The sequence below is a fragment of the Symphalangus syndactylus genome, chromosome 10 (genome assembly GCF_028878055.3).
Source record: "Symphalangus syndactylus isolate Jambi chromosome 10, NHGRI_mSymSyn1-v2.1_pri, whole genome shotgun sequence".
Classification (NCBI taxonomy): domain Eukaryota; kingdom Metazoa; phylum Chordata; class Mammalia; order Primates; family Hylobatidae; genus Symphalangus; species Symphalangus syndactylus.
In genome coordinates, this window is record NC_072432.2 from 99,263,386 (window position 1) to 99,284,780 (window position 21,395).

Sequence of the window (21,395 nt, forward strand, 5' to 3'; positions counted from 1 at the left end):
TGAGTTTTTGGCAGATTGCCATAGACCCTACTCAGTTCAATCTTTATATTCAAACTAGTTTGCTCCTTGGTATTGTGTATAAATAGTAGACCTCTTGGAGGACTGGAAAAAGAAGTAGCACTGAATTAGTAATAGCTCTTTGAAATGTCTTTAAATTAAAAATTGAGAAGTAATTAAAAACTTTTTAGAAACCAATCTTGTGAGGGCAAATGCTTGTTCTCTACATAGTCATTGCTATCACTATTCAGTCATGCTTAGATTCTAATCAAACTTATATTACTCTTTGGCCATTCTTTAATGCCCACTGAATTTTTAAGTTTTTTCACAGAATTTTTATATTTTCTATTTCTAATCTATTTTATTTATTTTATCTCCACTTTTCTGTAGAGAGTTAAATTTATTTTTAAGATAAATAAGCATTTTGAAAACTCTATTTGGTTTTGATTCTATTTCTGTAAGTCATGGATTATGTGGTTTGTGTTAGGTTTGCTTCTTCTAAAGGCCGTGTCTTAGTTATGAAGTGAAAAAATAGAAACTACAACTAACTTGAGACTTTCTTTTGGCCTAGATGACATGCTTATTAAGCTCTGGGACTGGGATAAAAAATGGTCTTGCTCACAAGTGTTTGAAGGACACACCCATTATGTTATGCAGATTGTGATCAACCCCAAAGATAACAATCAGTTTGCCAGTGCCTCTTTGGACAGGACTATCAAGGTAGGGCATCCACATTTTGTGTCAGTTATCATTATTAGTGAACTATACTTGCCTTAGGTGTTTTACTGTTGACTGGCCAGAAATTTACCCATCTTAAAAGTTTTTCTCAAAAGCCTGTTTTGAAGTCAAAATAGGATTTCTCACTTTAATCCAAACGACATGTTCTGTTTAGAAAAATATTGTGGCAACTCAGTGCTCTTAATGAGGAGTGTTTTTCTGTGTGGAAGCAGCATGTTATAAAAATTTTTTGGCCTTTGGAAACCCAGAATAAGAAAAATGCCAGTATCTTTTTAGGATACCACTGTCCTCTCCTTTTAGTATTCATTGTTGACTTCTGCTCATCGTTCATCTATTTTACATTTAAATTCCATATGCCTCTGTTCTCTCTTTCTTACTCCATTTCACCACACTGCTGTCTGTTATCTTTCTGAAACATAGATTGCATCTTGTCAGTTCCTGATCTAAGGATAAAGTCCAAATGCCTTAGTGTGGAATACAAGGATTTCCAGGACTAGCCTGGGCTAATATTATGTGACATCTCCTAAAACCCTGGTCTATTCACCATCCTCTAGAGTGGCTATGTTCACAAAACCTTACTTCATTGAACTGTTCCGTCTGCCTGCACTTCTCTTTATTTTCCTGTTTTCATTTATTTTCCTCTGGAGAATTACTCAGCTTTTAAGGTTTAGCACAAATATTTACTCTTGAGAACCTCTTGTCAGACATCCACTTCACCTCTAGACAGAGCCAGTTATGCTTATCCCATTTCTTCCGTTGCTTTTTGCCTCTGTTTCAGCCTTTCTTAGATTGAATTATAATTACACGTTTTTGGAAATCTTTATCCCCTGAAATACTGGATTTGGGGGATAGAAACTAGATGTCACTCCCTTTCCCCAAACATTCAGTAGCAAACAGCAAAGTGCCTTACCTGACCTAGATGCTTAATACATGTTGCAGTGAGGGCAATCATGCTTTTTTTTTATCATAATATTTAAAATATTTCCATGCCAGGCACGGTGGCTCACACCTGTAATCCCAGCACTTTGGGAGACCAAGGCAGGTGGATCACAAGGTCAGGAGATCGAGACCATCCTGGCTAACATGGTGAAACTCCGTCTCTACTAAAAATACAAAAAAATTAGTGGGGTGTAGTGGCGGGCGCCTGTAGCCCCAGCTACTCAGGAGGCTGAGGCAGGAGAATGGCATGAACCTGGGAGGCAGAGCTTGCAGTGAGCCGAGATTGCGCCACTGTGCTCCAGCCTGGGGGACAGAGCAAGACTCCATCTCAAAAAAACAAACAAACAAATAAATAAATAAATAAATAAATAAATAAATAAAATATTTCCATATGCATTGACTTAAATTAACTTTTGCTTACATGTTTGCTTTCACCTATATAAAACACTGTTAGTCGTGTTTGAATATCTTAGGGTTTTGACCTTAGCTATTTTGCCTTTGATTGGATTATCCTTGCTTTTGACATAGATCAACTTTGAAATTAGTTGTAAACTTTTTTTTACTAATTTAGGTTTATCTTGAAAACAATAATTGTCTTATCTTCAGTTCCAATAAAGTTTATTTTGTACAGTAATTGATAAACATTTGTTACACGTTTATACTCCCCACAGGGCCTCCCATATAGTAGGCACTCAGTAAATATTTGTAAAGATAAAGCTTAATTCTGTGCTGTGGTAATTTTTAACAATTTTCTACACTTTAAATTTTTAATTAGGCAGTAATTTTCTCCTTTTAATATGCCTTTATTTATTTATTTATTTATTTTTGAGTTACGGTCTGTGTTGCCTAGGCTGGAGTGCAGTGGCATGATCACAGCTCACTATAACCTCAAACTTCTGGGCTAAAGCGATCCTCCTGCCTCAGCCTCCTGAGTTGTTAGGACTACATGCGTGTGCCTTCACGCCCAGCTAATTTCTTACTTTTCACTTTTTTGTAGAGACAAGGTCTTGCTGTGTTGTCCAGATTGGTCTTGAGCTCTTGGGCTCAAGTGATAACTTCCATCTCAGCCTCCTAAAGTGCTGGGATTACAGGTGTGAGCCACCACACCCAGCCACTTTTAATATATCTTACTAAATCTACTTTCATGAGCTGTATATTAAATCTATAATAAAATAATTTCATAACATCTAGATTCCTGGGCATCACTGTGGATTGACTGAATTACAATCTCTGGAGATAAAGCCTGGAAATTGGCACTTCTTTTAAAGAACGCCATAGTGATTTCGCTCCCTGAAAATTCAAGTAAAATGAGAAAGAACAAAAACCAAACAGGATAAAAAATAAAATTTGATAGCTCTTCTCTCCTGGGCTTTAGCATTTTACATAATGTGTCAGAAATATGGTGGATTTGCCTTTTGAAAAGCAAGGCCCCATATTGACTGGCAGATGCTGTTTCTCTCTGCAGGTGTGGCAGTTGGGCTCTTCATCACCAAACTTCACTTTGGAAGGACATGAGAAAGGCGTGAATTGCATTGATTACTACAGTGGTGGGGACAAGCCATACCTCATTTCAGGTGCAGATGACCGTCTTGTTAAAATATGGGATTATCAGGTACAGTTTTTCATAACCTTCCTTCCATATGTTAGATATGTTTCTTACTATTTCTTATAGGACAGTTAAGACTTGGGTTATGGCAATCTGTTCACAGCATAATAACTTAAGAGATCAGTATTTGCACCTAAACTGTGTTTCCAGAATTCTCCATAAAAATGAAAACAATGCATATCAAGAGTTTAAAAATAAAGTACCAACATGTTCATATTTCATTTCATAATTGCATTTAGAAATTTTAACATTTTAATGTTGAATTATCCTCCATAATCTTCATTGATAGACTTCTATTCATTTTTGTAAGCTAGCAGATCAACAATTACCAACCATTTTGCCAAACTGTACTCTTGTAAACCTAGTTATGAATTCTTGTTAACATGCTTCCTATCTCTAAGATTTTCTTATATTTTGATATTTTTGTTTTCCACATCAAAAGTTCCCATAAGCAATTAATAAAATGAGGCCTAGAAAGTCAGTTTTTCCTTGAAACATTTTCAGATTTGTGCTTAAATCCAGAATAAAAATATTAAAGGCTAAAGCAGCACTGTGTACTTAGCCAGTGATGGTAGGTGTAAGTTTTAAGGGGAAAATCTATTATCCTGAGAATTTGGGGGAATAATATTCAGACGAAAGCCTTCTTGGGTTTTTTCCCCTTCTTTAAATATGATAGTTACATTTACGTTTATTTTACAAAGTAATTAGATAAAATATTCATATATACAACAAGATCATCCTATTTCAAAAATTTCTGTATTGGATATTATTTAGATTTTCATGACTACTATCATTTATAATGTATCTGTACATTGAGAAAATTAAGGGTGGGCTGGTTACATGTTTTTCATTAATAAAAAATGTTTTCTATGTCTTAATTACAGAATAAAACATGTGTGCAGACACTGGAAGGACATGCCCAAAATGTGTCTTGTGCCAGCTTTCATCCTGAGTTGCCAATCATTATCACAGGTTCAGAAGATGGTAAGTTAGAAGGGTATGTTTATTCCTATGCTGGTAACTACTCAGTGGGCATTTAAAGCAAGTAATGTCTCTGCATTATAATTGGAGGTTTCCAAGGATTTTGATATTTTTATTAAAGTACTAGACTTAAGCTATAAAAGAGTAAAGGGGCATTGTTTTCATCATCATCATCATCATCATTCTCATGTATTTTGATTCTGTCACTTAAATAAGAGGACCATCAGCTGTCCTAAAGAAAAACTGAAAAAGCATGTGCTTTGGAGTCAAACAAACCTGGGTTCAAAATCAGGCTCTGTTATGTCATGAATGTGGGTTTGGGCAAATTATGAAGTGGAAACATATATATCTGCTTCATAGAATTATAGTGAGAAGAAATCGTGGGTAGAAAGCATCTGGCACATAGGAAACACTTTACCCAGGAAATCCTGTTATTGTTTCATGTTTAAAATCATAATTCTTAGTTTTTGTTTCTTACACGTTATGTGTTATGTTTATGTTGCTTTTAAAAATCATTTAAAGACAGTAGATAAAAAAATTGGTCATTAAGCTGCCAGGAAGTGTTACCTATTTGAATAGAAAGACTTCTATGGGTCTCTTTCACCTGACACAGTTTATTGTCGGATGTTCGTATCAAAAGGGAGTATTTACATTGTTCTTTTAGGAACAGTACGTATTTGGCATTCAAGCACCTACCGGCTTGAGAGCACACTGAATTATGGAATGGAGAGGGTGTGGTGCGTGGCCAGTCTAAGAGGGTCAAACAATGTCGCTTTGGGCTATGATGAAGGGAGCATCATTGTTAAGGTAATTATACTATCCCCCTCAGTAGGTGGACATAGGCAAAACCATTTTCTTTGTATTTTAGTACTGTCATCTTCCAAGTAATCAGTTTTGTAAAACTGGCACTTCTTTCATTAAGCACTAGACATTAAGCAATGAAGATTTAAAGTGGAAGAAAGGAAATGGAGCTCTCTGTTAGGTGAAAAAAAAATCTGTTTTGTTTTGGTTTTATTCATTTTCCTTTTCATTGCTGAGAGCTATTTTTCTTTCTTTCAGCTTGGTCGGGAGGAACCTGCCATGTCCATGGATGCCAATGGAAAGATAATTTGGGCCAAGCATTCAGAAGTCCAGCAGGCCAACCTAAAAGCAATGGGAGATGCTGAAATTAAAGATGGTGAAAGATTGCCACTGGCAGTAAAGGATATGGGCAGTTGTGAAATATACCCTCAGACTATTCAGCACAATCCTAATGGGCGGTAAGCCATCACCAAAATTTGTCCCTCAGCTTCTGTGTATGTTAGAACAGGTTTGCAGATCCACAGTCCACTCCTGCCCTGTGGTTGGCATCTCTAATCATTCCTCAATGTGCTTTTGCCCTGGCCTCACAATCCTCAACACAGCTGCAGGCAGCCATGCCACTTGATCAAGTTGGCACAAAAGATGGAGCATGTTTCCCGTCTGGCCTTGTTCTATACCACACAATTTTGAATAGTTAAATAGTACTGTTTCCTGTTATTTCACATGCATTGAGTTTGTGTTCTTGTGTGCTCCTTTGAGGACAAGGAGTATGTCTTATGCTGAGACTTAGTAGGTGCCCTCTCTAAATGCTTGCTGACTCATTGCTCTTTCAAGAAGAAAACCTGACTCTGAGATATGTGTCTTTTGAAAAAGTTTTGGGATTGATAATAATTATGTTTCTTATTTGTAATTTGAACTGTCAGTTGAATTTCTCCCTTAAGATTTATAAGTCACCAAACATCTTGTGAGAGAAGAGTTTCTAGCACAGTGAAGTCTAAACCTGTGGAGCTTTAAAATTATTTTACAGCAGGTCTGGGCATCTTATAATGCTGTGCTGAGTATTGAAAAAGACAAAAGATATAAACCAAGTATGCCACCTAGTTCAGTAAATGGTATCCATAATCATTGGTAATATAATTGTCTTATGAAGGTTAAGAATGCATTATGCATATTTCCCTTAATATCATAAAACATTCTTGGCTGTAAGTTTTGCCTTTGGCAGTCTTTGATACCAGCCTTTACAGTGTTATAAACAACTTTAAAGATAGTTGTTTTATGTCCATTGGGAAAAGTTTAGTTGACTGCAGCATTCTGTTTTTCTCATTATTTAAATGTTAAAATATCCTCTGTATTTTGCTGAATTTAACAGTCTTTAAAACCTGGAGTGAGATATTTTTATTCATTTGAATGATCCGCTTTAAAATGAAGATAGTCTTTGTGATAATCGAGTGCCTTCCTGTGGTATAAATGTCATGAGCAAAGTTCCAGGCATCTTGGTGCTCCACAAATACTGGTTGAATAATTGGAATCCTCCTCCTTTGCATCTCCAGCCATTCTCACCTTCTTGTCTCCAGTGGCCTTTATTTATGAGAAGGCCATTCCAATAACATTTCAGCAGTAATGCTATATTCATAATTTCCTTTTTAATTTGTTGGATAGAATTTTTGTAACTTTGTATTCAAAGAAATGTATAACTTTTAAAAGATGTTAAATTGTAATAATGAACTAAAATAACATTTGTTATTAGAATTCTTTTACCATAACATGAATTATTGTTTCTTAACTTCTACATGTCTTTGGTCCTCTGTACTTCCCTCCCTGGCTTCTGTGATTTCTAGGTTTGTGGTGGTGTGTGGTGATGGGGAGTATATCATCTACACAGCAATGGCATTGAGAAACAAGAGCTTTGGATCTGCTCAGGAGTTTGCATGGGCCCACGATTCTTCAGAGTAAGTTTTGGCTGTATGATAGCCAGCGTGCCCTGATTGCAGATGTGTTGTGTGCTGCCTGAAGACTCTCGAGGCTTGATGTGGGCTGTGATTCTCCATGTTAAAAAACAGTTCTCACCACAGCTGTCCGTTGGAAGATTAGAGTCAGAGGCAACTGTGTAGCATGAGCTGTCTTTGTGCTTTCTTTGTTCTGTGTTGAGCTGGCTTGCTCAAGCTGATGTAATAATTCCATTTAATTGGGGACCCAGCACCCATTTCTTTGATGGAGCCCATGGCAGGACCTGGTGCTTTATGGGCTTAAGGCACAGTAGACCCTCATGTCTGCCTTGGCAGGCCTTGGCATGCCCTCCCTGTGATGCAGTGTCCTGAGATGCTAGCTACTTGGGAGTGATGTTGTGGTTTGATCATTTTGATGAGAAATTTATTAAATCTTTTTTAAAACTTATTTTCTGTGATAGTACCCACCACCCATTCTTAACACATTTCTGTCTGAATTCAGAATGTTCATAAAATGTTCTCATTAAAAGCAGGAAAGGTCACTTAACTCTGACTTTTTTACTAGTCATTGGCTCTGGTTCCTTTTTGATTCCTGTTTAATGCATGTAATAAACATCAGGAGTTTAGTGTTTTCAGACCACACAACTGAATTACATTTTCACAGTTTTTTTAGTTTTGTTTGCCCCACATTTTATGTTGCATCTTGCCCCCAGTAGTGGGGTAACTTAAGCCTCAGCATTGTGTAATAAGATACATTTTTAAAAATGTTACAACAGTAAGATTCATTGAGAGGTATGGAATTGTTCTGATCTTTTCATACATTTCCTAAATACACATATACATACAGTTCTATGTATTCAAAGGTAATGTGTTATCTTAAGCAAAATTATAGTTGATGAATTGCCTTCTTTCAGCACACTTCTTCCTCTATTTTGATAGTTCCCTTTTTTCAGCTCTATCCAGCCAAGACCTTGTTCAGCATCTTTCCTGTCCTGAGCAAAGCCCTCATCACATCACTTCCTCACACAATCTCAAATATCCAGGGGCTACAGCCCCTTTATTCAAGGCAGAGGCCTGAATATAAGCAGTTGTTGCTGATGAATGAGCCATTTGTCACAGTTTTTATTATTTAAATCGCCCTTATTGAGGTATAATTTACAGAAGACAGAATGTACCACTTAATTGTACAGCGGTCCCCCCATCTGTGGTTTTCCTTCCTGCAGTTTTAGTTACCCACAGTCAACTGTGTTCCAAAAATATTAAGTGGAAAAGTCCAGAAATAAACAACTCATAAGGTTTAAATTGCCCAGTGTTCTGAGTTGCATGGTGAAATCTTGAGCCATCCTACCTGGGACGTGAATCATCACTTTGTCTAGCATATCCACATTGTATATGCTGCCCACCTCTTACATTATAGGAAAAAACATAATGTATATAGGGTTCAGTACTATCTGAGGTTTCAGGCATCCATTGGGGCTTAAAACATATCCCCCATGGATAAGGGAGGACTACTTGTTCATGTCAGTAGATTTGGGCAAATGTATGTAATCCGTAACCACTAACACAATCAAATTATAGAACATTTCTATCATCCCCCCAAAATCCCCTTGTCTCCATTAACAGTCTGTCCACACCCCCCACCCACCCATTCCCCAGTCCCAGGCAAACACTGATGAGTGCCTTTTGTCACTATATAGAGTTGTCTTTAGAGTTTCATATAAATGGAATCATACGGTATGTACTCTTGTGTCTAGCATCTTTTGTTCAGTATAATGTTTTTGAGATTCATCCATATTCTTGCCTGGATCAGTAATTGGTTTCTTTATTTGCAGAGTAGCATTCCATTATATGAATATATGGTAATTTGTTTAATCATTTACCTATTGTGGACATTTGGGTCATTTTCAGTTTCTAAAGTGGTTTGTAAGCCCTAGTAATTCATGTCATATACAGTATAAAACCCTTTAATCATTTGTCCAACTGTAAGGAGTTCTCTGATCTCTTAGGAAAACAGTACATCAGAGAATCTTCAAATATTTATTCTATATTTTTGCATAATTACTGAAAAATATTTGAAGATATTTCCAACATTTGGTGGAATTATGATTTAGTATATAACATGTTATGTTTGCCTTCCCTTTTTTCTCCCAGGTATGCAATAAGAGAGAGCAACAGCATTGTAAAGATATTTAAGAACTTTAAGGAAAAAAAATCATTTAAACCAGATTTTGGAGCAGAAAGTAAGTGTGGTCTACGTATGATACATTTTTAAATTCTTTGTAATGGCTCAAAAATGCCTAAGCAAAACTCTTTTTATGTTCCCTTTAGGCATCTACGGCGGCTTCTTATTGGGAGTCAGATCTGTAAATGGCTTAGCCTTCTATGACTGGGACAATACAGAACTCATACGAAGAATTGAAATTCAACCCAAACATGTGAGTTTCCCCTCCATTGTTGTTTTTGAAATATTTATTTTTGTGATGAGTTCTGGATCCCTAAGGCCAAGAAGTGTGTTTTGTACCCTGCTCTCCCTCTTCCATTATCAAAAGCCATTTAAAATATAAAACAGCACTTAGAATTTAAATAACTTCTTACACTTTTGAAATATACATTGTCTACGGCCTCATTAGGCTACGACAATCCTGATTTTCTGAGCAATTGGAGGTAAGTGGCAGTGCCATTTTGACAGGAAAAAAGCATGCCTTGAGAACAACATGTCAGAGAATTCTTGACTTGGAAATGCCTTCTTCCACATAGTTCAGAAAACCTTTTCATACGTTTTGATGATAGCTGCTTGAACTTGAGGTGACCATCTCCAGTGACAAAGTGTTTACCTTTAGAACTGCCCGCTACTTTGACAGTTTTCACTGTCAGGAGATTATCTTTGGAAACAAACCAGCTTTTCTGGGGTCTGGTTCTAGAGCACACATTCTCAATGGGTGTAAACATTGACTTGGGGGCTTACTCTTTATGAATAAAGCATAGCTATACATATGTATATGCATTACATATGTGTATCTGTGGTATTAAAATTTCATTGGGGGAGGCGATTAGAAAAATGTCCAGAAAGACTTCTAGGGATGGTGGGTGAAAATGAAAAAAATAAAAAAGGTGATAAACACTGTTCTAGAGCAATAAGGAATAGGTACTGGTCCTCTGTGTAGCACATTCAGTGTTTACTGACAGCTCTCCTTTCCTGTCTCCCTTTGGTCTTTCCATTGCTAGGTTAAATAGCATAGCCACATAATAGCTGGCCACCCTCCCAAATAATGCCACATAAAATTGTTAAGTGAATACTTATCATCTTGATATAAGAAGATAAATGTTGTGAGAAACCAAGTATGTGCAGTTTGTCGTATCCACTCAGAAATCCCAATCAGTTGTCTATGATTCTGTTGTGTTGCAGATTTTCTGGTCTGACTCTGGAGAGCTAGTCTGTATTGCTACAGAGGAATCATTTTTTATCCTTAAGTATCTGTCAGAAAAAGTCTTGGCTGCACAGGAAACACATGAGGGAGTTACTGAAGATGGCATTGAAGATGCCTTTGAGGTAATTGCATCAGCACAACTTTCGCTTTTAGCTTTGTTTTTAAATGATTTATATTCTTACAACAGACTTTACTGATTTTAACATTTCATTATAAATTAGGTGTGGGGAGACAGCATTTAAGGATTTCTGGTGAAATGTGAAAATTAAAATCGTAACTCATAGATCAAAATTTGAAAATAAATATGTTTAAAAGAAATTTGTACTCTGATTTTAAGAATTCTTTAGACTTACTTTGATATCTTTCAGTAAAGAAATTGTAGTTGTTTTGGTCCTAAGACTATTTAGTCAGTGATTTAAATGAGCTCCCAAATGGTAAATCATTTATTGTGCAGATGTCCTAGATTTTGTGAAATACTTAATATTTCATTGTCATGTTATGAAGGGTCTAAGTTTAGATCAGTATTCTTTTATATCATGATTTTGACCCAACAATGAGATTTCACATTACAAATACTAATCTAGGAATCTGTTCTTTTTTTTTTTTTTTTTCTGTTTTGAGCCTAAGGGTTATATTGAGTAGGAATCTGTTCTTAAATGAAGAAAGAAATTCCAGCGGGGCGCAGTGGCTGACACTTATAATCCCAGCACTTTGGGAGGCCAAGGTGGGCAGATCACTTGAGGTCAGGAGTTTAAGACCAGCCTGGCCAGCATGGTGAAACCCCATCCCTACGAAAAACATAAAAATTAGCCAGGCATGGTGGCGGGCGCCTGTAATCCCAGCTACTTGGGAGGCTGAGGCAGGAGAATCACTTGAATTCGGGAGGTAGAAGTTGGCAGTGAGCAGAGATTACGCTACTGTACTCCAGCCTGGGCAACAGAGACTCCATCTCAAAAAAAAAAAAATTCCAAGGAAAATTTTTTTTTCTAGAAATAGGAAGGATTTTACTTTGCATTCCTTATTCTACCATATCACCCTCAGTATATTCAGCTTTTTATTGAGAGATTTCTGATGCTGGATAAAGTAATCGTTTTTATTTTCTTTCTGCAGGTTCTTGGTGAGATTCAGGAAATTGTGAAAACAGGGCTTTGGGTAGGCGATTGCTTCATTTACACAAGTTCTGTGAACAGATTAAATTATTATGTTGGAGGAGAAATAGTCACCATTGCCCACTTGGACAGGTACCTGAGTATCATTTTGCATTTGTCCTGAATTTTAAAGTGTGTTTAGAAAAATCTGTTGCTGGCTTGTAGCAATGATAGGCTGATTTTTCAGTGTTATAGTTTTGGTAAGTTGCCTATTGTTAACCAAAATTCTATCAATCAAATGGGAAGGTTTTGAGCAAGAGGGAGGTTGCAGGGTGTGTGTTTGTGTAATTGCAGATTTGAATTTCTAACTTGGTTTCTGTTTCTTTTATAGGACGATGTATCTCCTAGGCTACATTCCTAAAGACAACAGGCTTTATCTGGGGGATAAAGAATTGAACATCGTTAGCTATTCCCTGCTGGTTTCAGTCCTGGAATACCAGACAGCCGTCATGCGGAGGGACTTTAGCATGGCTGATAAGGTCCTTCCTACCATTCCAAAAGAACAGAGGACCAGAGTTGCACACTTTTTGGAGAAACAGGTAAGAGGTTTTGTTTTTTTCCTTTTGTTTTTTAAAACTTGCAATTTGAAAGCAAATTAGTACGGAGTTGAAAAACTTTATTTCTTAACTGCCAACTGATTTCCTGTGGCAATAGAATTTCTCCTGTGAGTTTAAGGCACTTGTTACAGCATGTGATACACCCCTCTTACACTCTTCCTTCTCCTTTCTCAGTGCCCCCTTTAAATGTTGGAGGTGATTTTCAGTCTTCCTCTTCTGTTCATCTCTTTTCCAGTCTCCTGATATTTTCATTTCTACACTGCATTTTTCTCTTTATCCCATCTGCTTTTTAAAAAAATTATGATTAACATACATATAAAATGTACCATGACATGACTTTTTCTTATGTAGTGTTTTTTAAGCAAAGTTACATATGTACAAAGCATAAAGGAAGTTTTGCAAAGCTTAAGAAAAAATCAGCCCTCCCTCCTTTTTGCTTCCTACTCCCTAGAGGTAATTACTTTATTTTATCTAATTCTTTTGGTATTTATTTCCATATCTCTAAATAACTTGAGGTATAGCAGTTTCCTCATTTCTTAGCTTTAGGCATTTCTTGTGACTTTACCCTCTGTACAAGATGAGAATTTCGCCTTCTTTCGTTCCCCTGCATCTACCACATACACACCACTTTCCTATCCTTTATCTCTCAGAATAGTTCTAATTTTGATTGATCACTACTCAAATGTTTACATTATTATGGCTATGTAATCACTGCTTACAGGTGAACCATGTAGCATATTACCTAGCTTTCCTTTCCTGCAATTGTTTGTTTTCCCTAGAGTTTATAATTGTCTTTTTTCCCCCTTTGCTTAATTTTCTGTGTACCTGTGGTTAATTCTCCCTGGACTTTGCTGGTTCTCCAGAGTTCCTGAAGATCTCCTTTCAGTTTGTTTAGTCTCCTTCAGACTGCACTGGTTTTCCTGCTCTCATCATGGATTTCCCCTCACCATCATGTTGGGGCTTCCTTTGCTGCAGTCCTGTTGGATCCATTGTTTCTTATACCCCTATCTCCTTTCCTGCTTTGCTCCCTCATTTTAGGGGAAGATGCCCTTCAGCAATTTCCTGAGAAAAGGGTTGTTAATGGGAGATAAATTGTTTTGTGACTTTGAATATCTGAAAGTGCCATTGTTCTACACTAAAATATATTCGACCATTTAACTAGTATAGAATTGCTGGAGGTAATTTTCTCTCAGAATTTTGAAGGCATTGTTCCATTGCCTTGTAGTGATTGTTGAAGTCTAAAGCCATTTTTATTCCTCATTCTTAGTACATGACCTGGTTTTTCTCTGTGGAAACTTTCTGAATGTCGTCTCTGTTGTACTGAAATGTTATAATCATGGTAGGCCTTGGTAGGAATCAGTTTTCATTAATTCTGCCGGTTATTAGATGAGCTTTTTTAATGGGAAACTTATGTCCTACATTTCTGAAAGATTTTCATGAATCGTTCTATGGTGATATCCTTCCTTTGTTTTCTGTATTCTGTCTTTCTGGAATTGTTAATGTTGTATGTCCTGCACTGATTTTCCTATTCTCTTTTAAAATTTTATTGTTTATAGATAAAAGTTTCTCTTAACTTTCTACAGATATGAATGATATATTTGTTTTTAGATTTTGAAGTTTTCTCTTCCCCCATATGGTATGCTTCCTTCAAGTTCCTTTTATTGCTTCATTTTGATCTGCATCTTTGCTGTTAGTAATTTTCCTCAAGTATCTGATGTCCTTGGGCCCTCATTTAAGAGTGAAGGTACAAGAAACAGATTAGAAGGTCTGAATTTGTGGGTGGGGCATATTGGGTTTGGATTTCACAATATCTGGTGTGGTTGGCCCATTTGATTAGGGAGTTTCAATGTCAGTATCTTTAGCCAGTGAATTTTTGATGACTTTCCATTTATGTAATGAATTTAACAAGCACTTAACAATGTGCTAGGCACTGTTCCTGCTGACATGTAGCCTTCATGGAGTTGACATTTTAGTATTTTTAAGTCTTTTCCCTTGGACTCAGTAGATTTTACTGAAAAGCTCCCCAGTCACCATCATTATGGGGTCTCAGTAGAAGATACCTTGGAGTCTCAGTATTTAATATTTCATTGAGTCTATGTATCCATTTTCATAATCTCCTGTCTTCTTTTGATACTCTGTACTTCTTCCTCCAAGTGTGCTTGGAATCTCCTGGTCTGGAGACTCTTTCGTTTGCCCTCTCCAAAGAATAAACCTGTCTTATTTGTCACAAGTTGGGAGAGGGGAGGTGGGAGAGGGGAGCGGATCTAGTTTCTAAATGCTTTTAGGGCAGTTTGTTTGTTTTTAGCCCTACCATTCATGAGACACACTGGGTGTAAATCACATTGTTTCTATGCTGTTCTCACTCCTGATTTAGGATTTGTTTTCTCTACTGTTTTAACAAAATGTTTATATTCCTCCACCAACTTTCCAGCTTCCAAACTTTTGTTACTGTTTCCTCTCCCTTTCTGTGTGTCGTTGGGAGTTTATGCCTTTAAAAAAAAAAAATCCTTTTAGTGAGATTTTATTAGTAGTAGAGAATTAGCAGAAAACAAAAGTATATATATTTAGTCCACCTCATTTCATCTGTTTTGCCCTTGGCTGTATCTGACTAGTTCCAGAGATCTTCCATCCTCCACTCTTAGGTTTTATGTTATCTACATCAATGCTAGTGGAAAAAAAGTAACTCTGGTTATTTAGAATGCCTTATTTACATCGTATTCATGGATGGATTGGGGCGGGGTGGCAGCCTGTATAAGCTGAGAAGTTAAAACATTTCAAACTTGATGATAAAGCCATCCTGAAGATAAAGCCAGACAGAACCCTAAAGCTGTCCAACCTCTCAATCTTGACTATCCCATAAATGAGCATTCTCCCTCAGTCTGGTGAAGAGGTAAACTATCCCTGAGCTTTTTGTCTAACACATTACATCCCTAGAGCTAAAAATGATCCCATCAGTAGTGTTTGTCTTGAAGGAGAAGCTAATTTAATAATTATAATAGTTGATTTAAAACAGTGGTCCCCAACCTTTTTGGCACCAGGGACCGGTTTCGTGGCAGATAGACAATTTTTCCACAGATGGGAAGGGGGTACATTTCAGGATGAAACTGTTCCACCTCAGATCGTCAGGCATTAAGAGTCTCATAAAGAGCACGGAACCTAGATCCATCACATGCACAGTTCACAATAGGGTTCATGCTCCTGTGAGAATCTAATGCCATTACAGACGGAGTTTAGGCAGTAATGCTCACTCACTCACCCACCCGCTGCTTACCCTCTGCTGTGCGGCCTGATTCCTAACAGGCCACAGACTGGTCGTTTGGGAGACGCCCCCGTTTAAAAGCTTGTTCTTAATGCCTTAATGGAGCACGGGAAGGAAATTTTAGACTTCCTGTCTTTTGGATACTTGCTGATGAACTGGACTTGAGACCAACAATAAAGGAATAGGTAATGACACCTAATTGGTGACTGGACCTGAATACACAATGTTTGCTATGACCTACAGATGATAGAAAGTTGGAAGGTTTTATATTTGACTCCCTTTTCTGTGGCCATTTACTGCTAATCATCTCATCTGCAAAATGAGAGATTGGACTAGATGATCTCTACTTCCCACCCTAGTTGAGTAGATTACCAACAGCTAAGTTTACACTGCTGTGCCTAGTTTTCTTCTTTTGAAATGATTCTTGTTTAGCCAACTTTGCAAAATTCCTTTCTTTTTGACATATCTGTTTATATTTAGATTTCCAGTTTTACTGGTTACTTGAGTTTAACATTAGCCAGCTTCCATTATCCTAATAAACAGTAAGAATTCTGTCACTGAATATTTTACCTGCCAGATTTGTTCTTACCACTTACTTTAATGACTCCTTAATTATTCCATCTTCTCATTAAATAGTGGGGTTTCTAGTTTGAGAGGGAAATGATTTGCTCTGTGAATGTGTGTACACTATATATGTATGTGTGTATATATATATATATATAAAACATATATTTTTGTATGCATAAATAACATATATATATAATTTTTAAAAATCTGTTTAGGGCTTCAAGCAGCAAGCTCTTACAGTATCCACAGATCCTGAGCATCGTTTTGAGCTTGCTCTTCAGCTTGGAGAGTTAAAAATTGCATACCAGTTAGCAGTGGAAGCAGAGGTATGTACTAATTCATTAAAGTTTTCCCAAATGCAAATTAGTGGCTCATTTTGGTGAAGTTATTGTCTCTCTCTGATCTTTTTAAAAGATGTATTATGTTAAACTTTGCATAAGTTAAATTGATTACATTGGAGATATTCTTAGCACTCTAATTTGTTTAAGAAAAATTGTTTTCATACCTTATGTGAGATCTATTTTGCAAGGTAAGAAAAGATGTAAAACAGTATGTAAACTAGTCTGGAAAGCCTAAGAGTACAGACATAGCAGTTATTTGCCAATGTCTGAAACTAGCTAAAAATATGTTGGTTTTGAAAAGGGGTTTTGAAAGACAGCCCAACCCCCTTGTCTTTTGGTGTTGAATAGAGCAGGCAGTCAGAGCAGGACAGTGCTGCCTTGGTGGCACTCACCTTCAGCAGCAGATGCTCTTAGCACATCTGGTCTAAATGTTTGCGCTAAATGAGCTGTTCAGGGAGGCTCAAGTGGGAGAAATGTTAATACCATTTTTGTAATGATATTTTTATACATCTTTGTATATTGAGGCTCCCAATTGTGGTTTAAGACTAGCATTTACTGGTAAATTAATTTCAGATGTGCAAAATAAATTTTAGCTATGTTAAGACCATCTAAACATGCAGCATTTTGAGTTTTGAAAAGCTACAAGTGAGACATAATATTATTGTGAAATATTTAAAGACAGTTTTGTACGCTTTCAAAAAAGTGATATTAAATCACTTGTTAAAATAATTGCAGTCTAATTATCTTAAAACTCCAGTGAGATGGTTTTACTTTCCCTGTGTAATTATAAGGTAAAAGTATAATGGGTTGATGATAATTATTCACACATCATTAAAATTGATTTGTGTTTAAATTCATTTTGTATACATGAATAATTTCCATTTCCTCATTGTACATTTTGCAATGCCATTCTTATTTTGATAGAGCCAACTTAACAAGCACAGCTCTTTCTATATATAAACATTGTCCGCACAGTTAACAGAATAATGTTGGAAATGTAAATGCTTATTTCTAAAAATATTTTAACTTGGAAACTCTTTTCTTACAGTCAGAACAGAAGTGGAAACAACTTGCTGAACTTGCCATTAGTAAATGTCAGTTTGGCCTAGCCCAGGAGTGCCTGCACCATGCACAGGATTATGGGGGCCTGCTGCTTTTGGCCACTGCCTCTGGAAATGCTAATATGGTGAACAAGCTAGCAGAGGGTGCGGAGAGAGATGGCAAAAATAATGTGGCATTCATGAGCTACTTTTTACAGGGCAAGTGAGTATTAATTTAAAAGATTAATTAATTCTACACTGAGGATGGTTTTTGGAGAGTGATGTGAAGAATGAACCCTGGAGAGAACTGATGAATGGCCAAATGGTGTTGAACAGACTGGGCAGTCAGAGCAGGACAGTGCTGCCTTGGTAGCACTCATCTTCAGCAAGGGATGACCTTAGCACATCTGATCTAAATGTTTGAGCTAAATGAGCTGTTCAGGGAGGCTCAAGTGGGAGAAATGTTAAACACCTTTTTCAACAGCCCTGCCAGTTAATGGTGGAAGCATTTTATTTTATGATTGCAGGAGGCTAATTGAGCTGCTCTAGTAGGTACCTGAAGGGCAGGTGATTTTACCCAAATTGGATAATTTTGATCCATTTATGGCAAGAACAAAAAGGGATAAGTATGCCACTTACTTTTAGATTTGAGCCCACTATAAAGCATAAAGATGTCTCATATTTTTAAGTCTGAGTTAGCATAAACCAAATCATTTGGACATTAGTTGGCAGTATTATGAAATAAAACACAAAAGTATTCTTTTCTTTCCTTTTTTTTTTTTGAGATGGAATCTTGCTGTGTTGCCCAGGCTGGAGTGCAGTGGCATGATCTCAGCTAATTGCAGCCTCTGTCTCCCTCGTTCAAGCCCTTCTCCTGCCTCAGCCTCCCAAGTAGCTGGGATTACAGGCATGCACCACCACACCTGGCTTGTATTTTTAATAGAGATGGGGTCTCACCATGTTGGCCAGGCTGGTCTCAAACTCCTGACCTCAGATGATCCACCTGCCTCGTCCTCCCAAAGTGCTGGGATTATAGGTGTTAGCCACTGCGCCCAGCCTGAAAGTATTCTTTAACCTTCCCCTACATACTGATTTTTTTTTTTACAATCCCATACTTCGCCATAGAACTTTGAACGTGCACCCCGTTGTATGTACGTGAATGTATTTATGAATTTATATACCTGTAAGAATAGACCCTATTCCTTACCCATAATTCAAAAATCCAAAAATATTCTGAAAACAGTTTATTATAATTGTTTTGATGGCAAGACCTGAGCTGAACTGTTTTACTATTTTTAGTTGCTTTTATACCAACTTGGTACATTTTTATTGCATTTAACATTCCTACGTAAGTTACTGCTGTATTAATGTTTGTGGCTTTTTCATGCTGAGGATGTGAGGTAATACATAGTATACATACTATATCACCTTTCGAAAATCCAAAAAATTCTGAATTCTGAAACATATTGTCCACATCATAAAACTTGCACAGAAAAAAAATGAAATTAAAATAGAAGAAAAAATAGACACTTTGGTATTCTGCTGGGCACCACTGGCTTGTCTGGACCTTCCCATGTTGGAGACACTGCCCTAGATATTTGTCTTGTGGAACTGAATTTCTGCTGGCATATTTCCTTATGCCTTTAAAATTTGCTAATCTAACCTGCCTTAACTCCTCTTGAAAAGCCCCTTTAGGTTCTTAGGAATTATTAAGTTAAGTAGATTCAAAGTAGTCAGGAAAGCTGTCTTACCCCTCACACCCTTGGAATGTGTTGATTATGTAACAACCATTAAAAGACAAATGACAGAAATGAGATGTATGTGTGAAGACTGGGGAGACTTTTGGCTTTGCAACACTAAATTTACTTTCTTTGTGTTAAGTACCATTATTATAGTGTTTATTCTTGGTAACAGTACCTCTCCTTTTTAATGTTTAGGGTTGATGCCTGCCTAGAGCTCTTGATTAGAACTGGACGGCTGCCAGAAGCTGCCTTCTTGGCCCGAACTTACTTACCCAGTCAGGTTTCAAGGTACAGACTTTTAATTTTAGGAAGAAATGTTTCCAATAAAAAGAGAGCACATTTACTTAGTCTCTCTTTGGTTCCATGATGTCTGTAATAGGGTAGTGAAACTCTGGAGAGAGAATCTCTCAAAAGTCAATCAGAAAGCAGCAGAATCCCTTGCTGACCCAACAGAGTATGAAAACCTGTTCCCTGGATTAAAAGAAGCCTTTGTTGTTGAAGAATGGGTGAAGGAAACACATGCTGATCTGTGGCCAGCCAAACAATACCCACTTGTCACGGTGAGTGGCTAGGATGTTATTTATTTATTGTTAACTACAGGGTGGAAGCTTCATTTATGGTTAACTACAGGGTGGAAGTACATTCATGACTTCAGATTTTGAACTGCTGTACTTTTTTTAAAATTAAGAGCTGATATCTGGGATTTAGGCCAAGTTCATAGGTAAATTATGATTTCAGAATATCTCATTTCATCATTGCTTTATTCTCTGATAGCCAAATGAAGAGCGAAATGTCATGGAAGAGGCAAAAGGCTTTCAACCCTCAAGATCTATAGCTCAGCAGGTCAGTAGAGTACTTCATGTGATAAATTTGGCTGAGACGGTTCACTTTCTTTTTTTTTTTTTTTTTTTTTTTTTGAGACAGAGTTTTGCTCCGTTGCCCTGGCTGGAGTGCAGTGGCGCGATCTAAGCTCACTGCAAGCTCTGCCTCCCGGGTTCACGCCATTCTCCTGCCTCAGCCTCCCGAGTAGCTGGTATTACAGGTGCCCATCACCGGCCCGGCTAATTTTTTTTGCATTTTTAATAGAGACAGGGTTTCACTGCATTAGCCAGGATGGTCTCGATCTCCTGACCTCGTGATCCACCCACCTCGGCCTCCCAAAGTGCTGGGATTACAGGCGTGAGCCACCGCGCCCGGCTGAGATGGTTCACTTTTAAACATCATCTCTCACTTCGTAATTCTGATCATCGTTTTCTTGGGGGAAAACTTTAAATTCCTGAGTAAATTCCCTTATCTTTATATATATCTTCACTTGGGGTTTCAGGAACTTGATGGGAAACCTGCTTCTCCTACTCCGGTTATTGTGGCCTCCCACACAGCCAACAAAGAAGAAAAGGTAGGTCACACATCATACTCAAGCCTCCCTCTACCCCATCCTCCTCCCCATCAATATCTGGAGATACATAGGCCTCTGTGGTTTAAGTGACATAATCAGTTTCAGAGCAGGGGCTTTGAAATGGGAAGATGCTCTTTTTGACTATTAAGAAAATTTTAGTTCTCACTTTGAATCATGAACCCACAGATAACTTTCCTTTAACAGTACTACAAAACTTAATTACCCTCTTCCTTTTGTCTGCAGAGTTTACTCGAACTAGAAGTAGATTTGGATAATTTGGAATTAGAAGATATTGACACAACAGATATCAATCTGGATGAAGATATTTTGGATGACTGACTGTAATGCTTTCCATTTACCTGACTAAACAGATCATATTATATATAGGTATTGACTGCTACCCTGACCACAGTGCTTTGGACTATGAGAAACTTCTTAGATTTTTATATGTAAATGCTGTGGACCATTGGGAGCACAATGCCCACATCATCTTAAGAAGAGTTTATGTGCAGCATTTAAATCACTGTGTTTTCCTTGTTAACTAAAACAGACATGGGCTTTCATTTTTTTCATACTATTAGACCATATCTCATAAAACCTTTTGAATTAATGAAGATACTTGTTTCCTTTCTCAATAATGAAAATAGGCTTCTAGTTTTAGAAGGCTGAGCCGAAACTACACCTTGCCTAGGGATCAGCCCCACTGTCTTTTCTTTGTATAACTAAATCTGCATTTTCAAATGTTGTCAATCACATTTTTCTTAGAGCTGAATATCCATGCTGTAATTCTCTAAACCCTTTTTCTTGACCTCATTACATCATTCCACAGATCTTGCCCCAATTTTGTGTAGCAGCTACCCATTTCTGGAGTCAGGATGTGAAACCTCTGTTCCTCTGACCTCATTAAGC

At 37.3% G+C, this 21,395-nt stretch overlaps 1 protein-coding gene across 1 annotated transcript in view; it reads left to right on the forward strand.

Annotated features, from left to right (window-relative positions):
- The window catches only part of COPB2 (COPI coat complex subunit beta 2), a 32,251-nt gene extending 11,151 nt beyond the window's left edge, over window positions 1-21,100 (forward strand). Inside the window, exons 5-22 of the mRNA XM_055295254.2 lie at window positions 569-717; window positions 3,140-3,286; window positions 4,165-4,264; window positions 4,926-5,068; window positions 5,321-5,520; window positions 6,901-7,011; window positions 9,160-9,248; window positions 9,337-9,443; window positions 10,415-10,558; window positions 11,547-11,677; window positions 11,916-12,123; window positions 16,183-16,293; window positions 17,357-17,571; window positions 19,286-19,378; window positions 19,470-19,650; window positions 19,865-19,933; window positions 20,415-20,486; window positions 20,730-21,100. Of these exons, the coding sequence (XP_055151229.1) occupies window positions 569-717; window positions 3,140-3,286; window positions 4,165-4,264; window positions 4,926-5,068; window positions 5,321-5,520; window positions 6,901-7,011; window positions 9,160-9,248; window positions 9,337-9,443; window positions 10,415-10,558; window positions 11,547-11,677; window positions 11,916-12,123; window positions 16,183-16,293; window positions 17,357-17,571; window positions 19,286-19,378; window positions 19,470-19,650; window positions 19,865-19,933; window positions 20,415-20,486; window positions 20,730-20,825 (2,366 nt within the window). The 3' untranslated portion in view covers window positions 20,826-21,100. The remainder of the gene's footprint in view (window positions 1-568; window positions 718-3,139; window positions 3,287-4,164; window positions 4,265-4,925; window positions 5,069-5,320; window positions 5,521-6,900; window positions 7,012-9,159; window positions 9,249-9,336; window positions 9,444-10,414; window positions 10,559-11,546; window positions 11,678-11,915; window positions 12,124-16,182; window positions 16,294-17,356; window positions 17,572-19,285; window positions 19,379-19,469; window positions 19,651-19,864; window positions 19,934-20,414; window positions 20,487-20,729) is intronic.
- The last annotated feature ends 295 nt before the right edge of the window (window positions 21,101-21,395 follow it).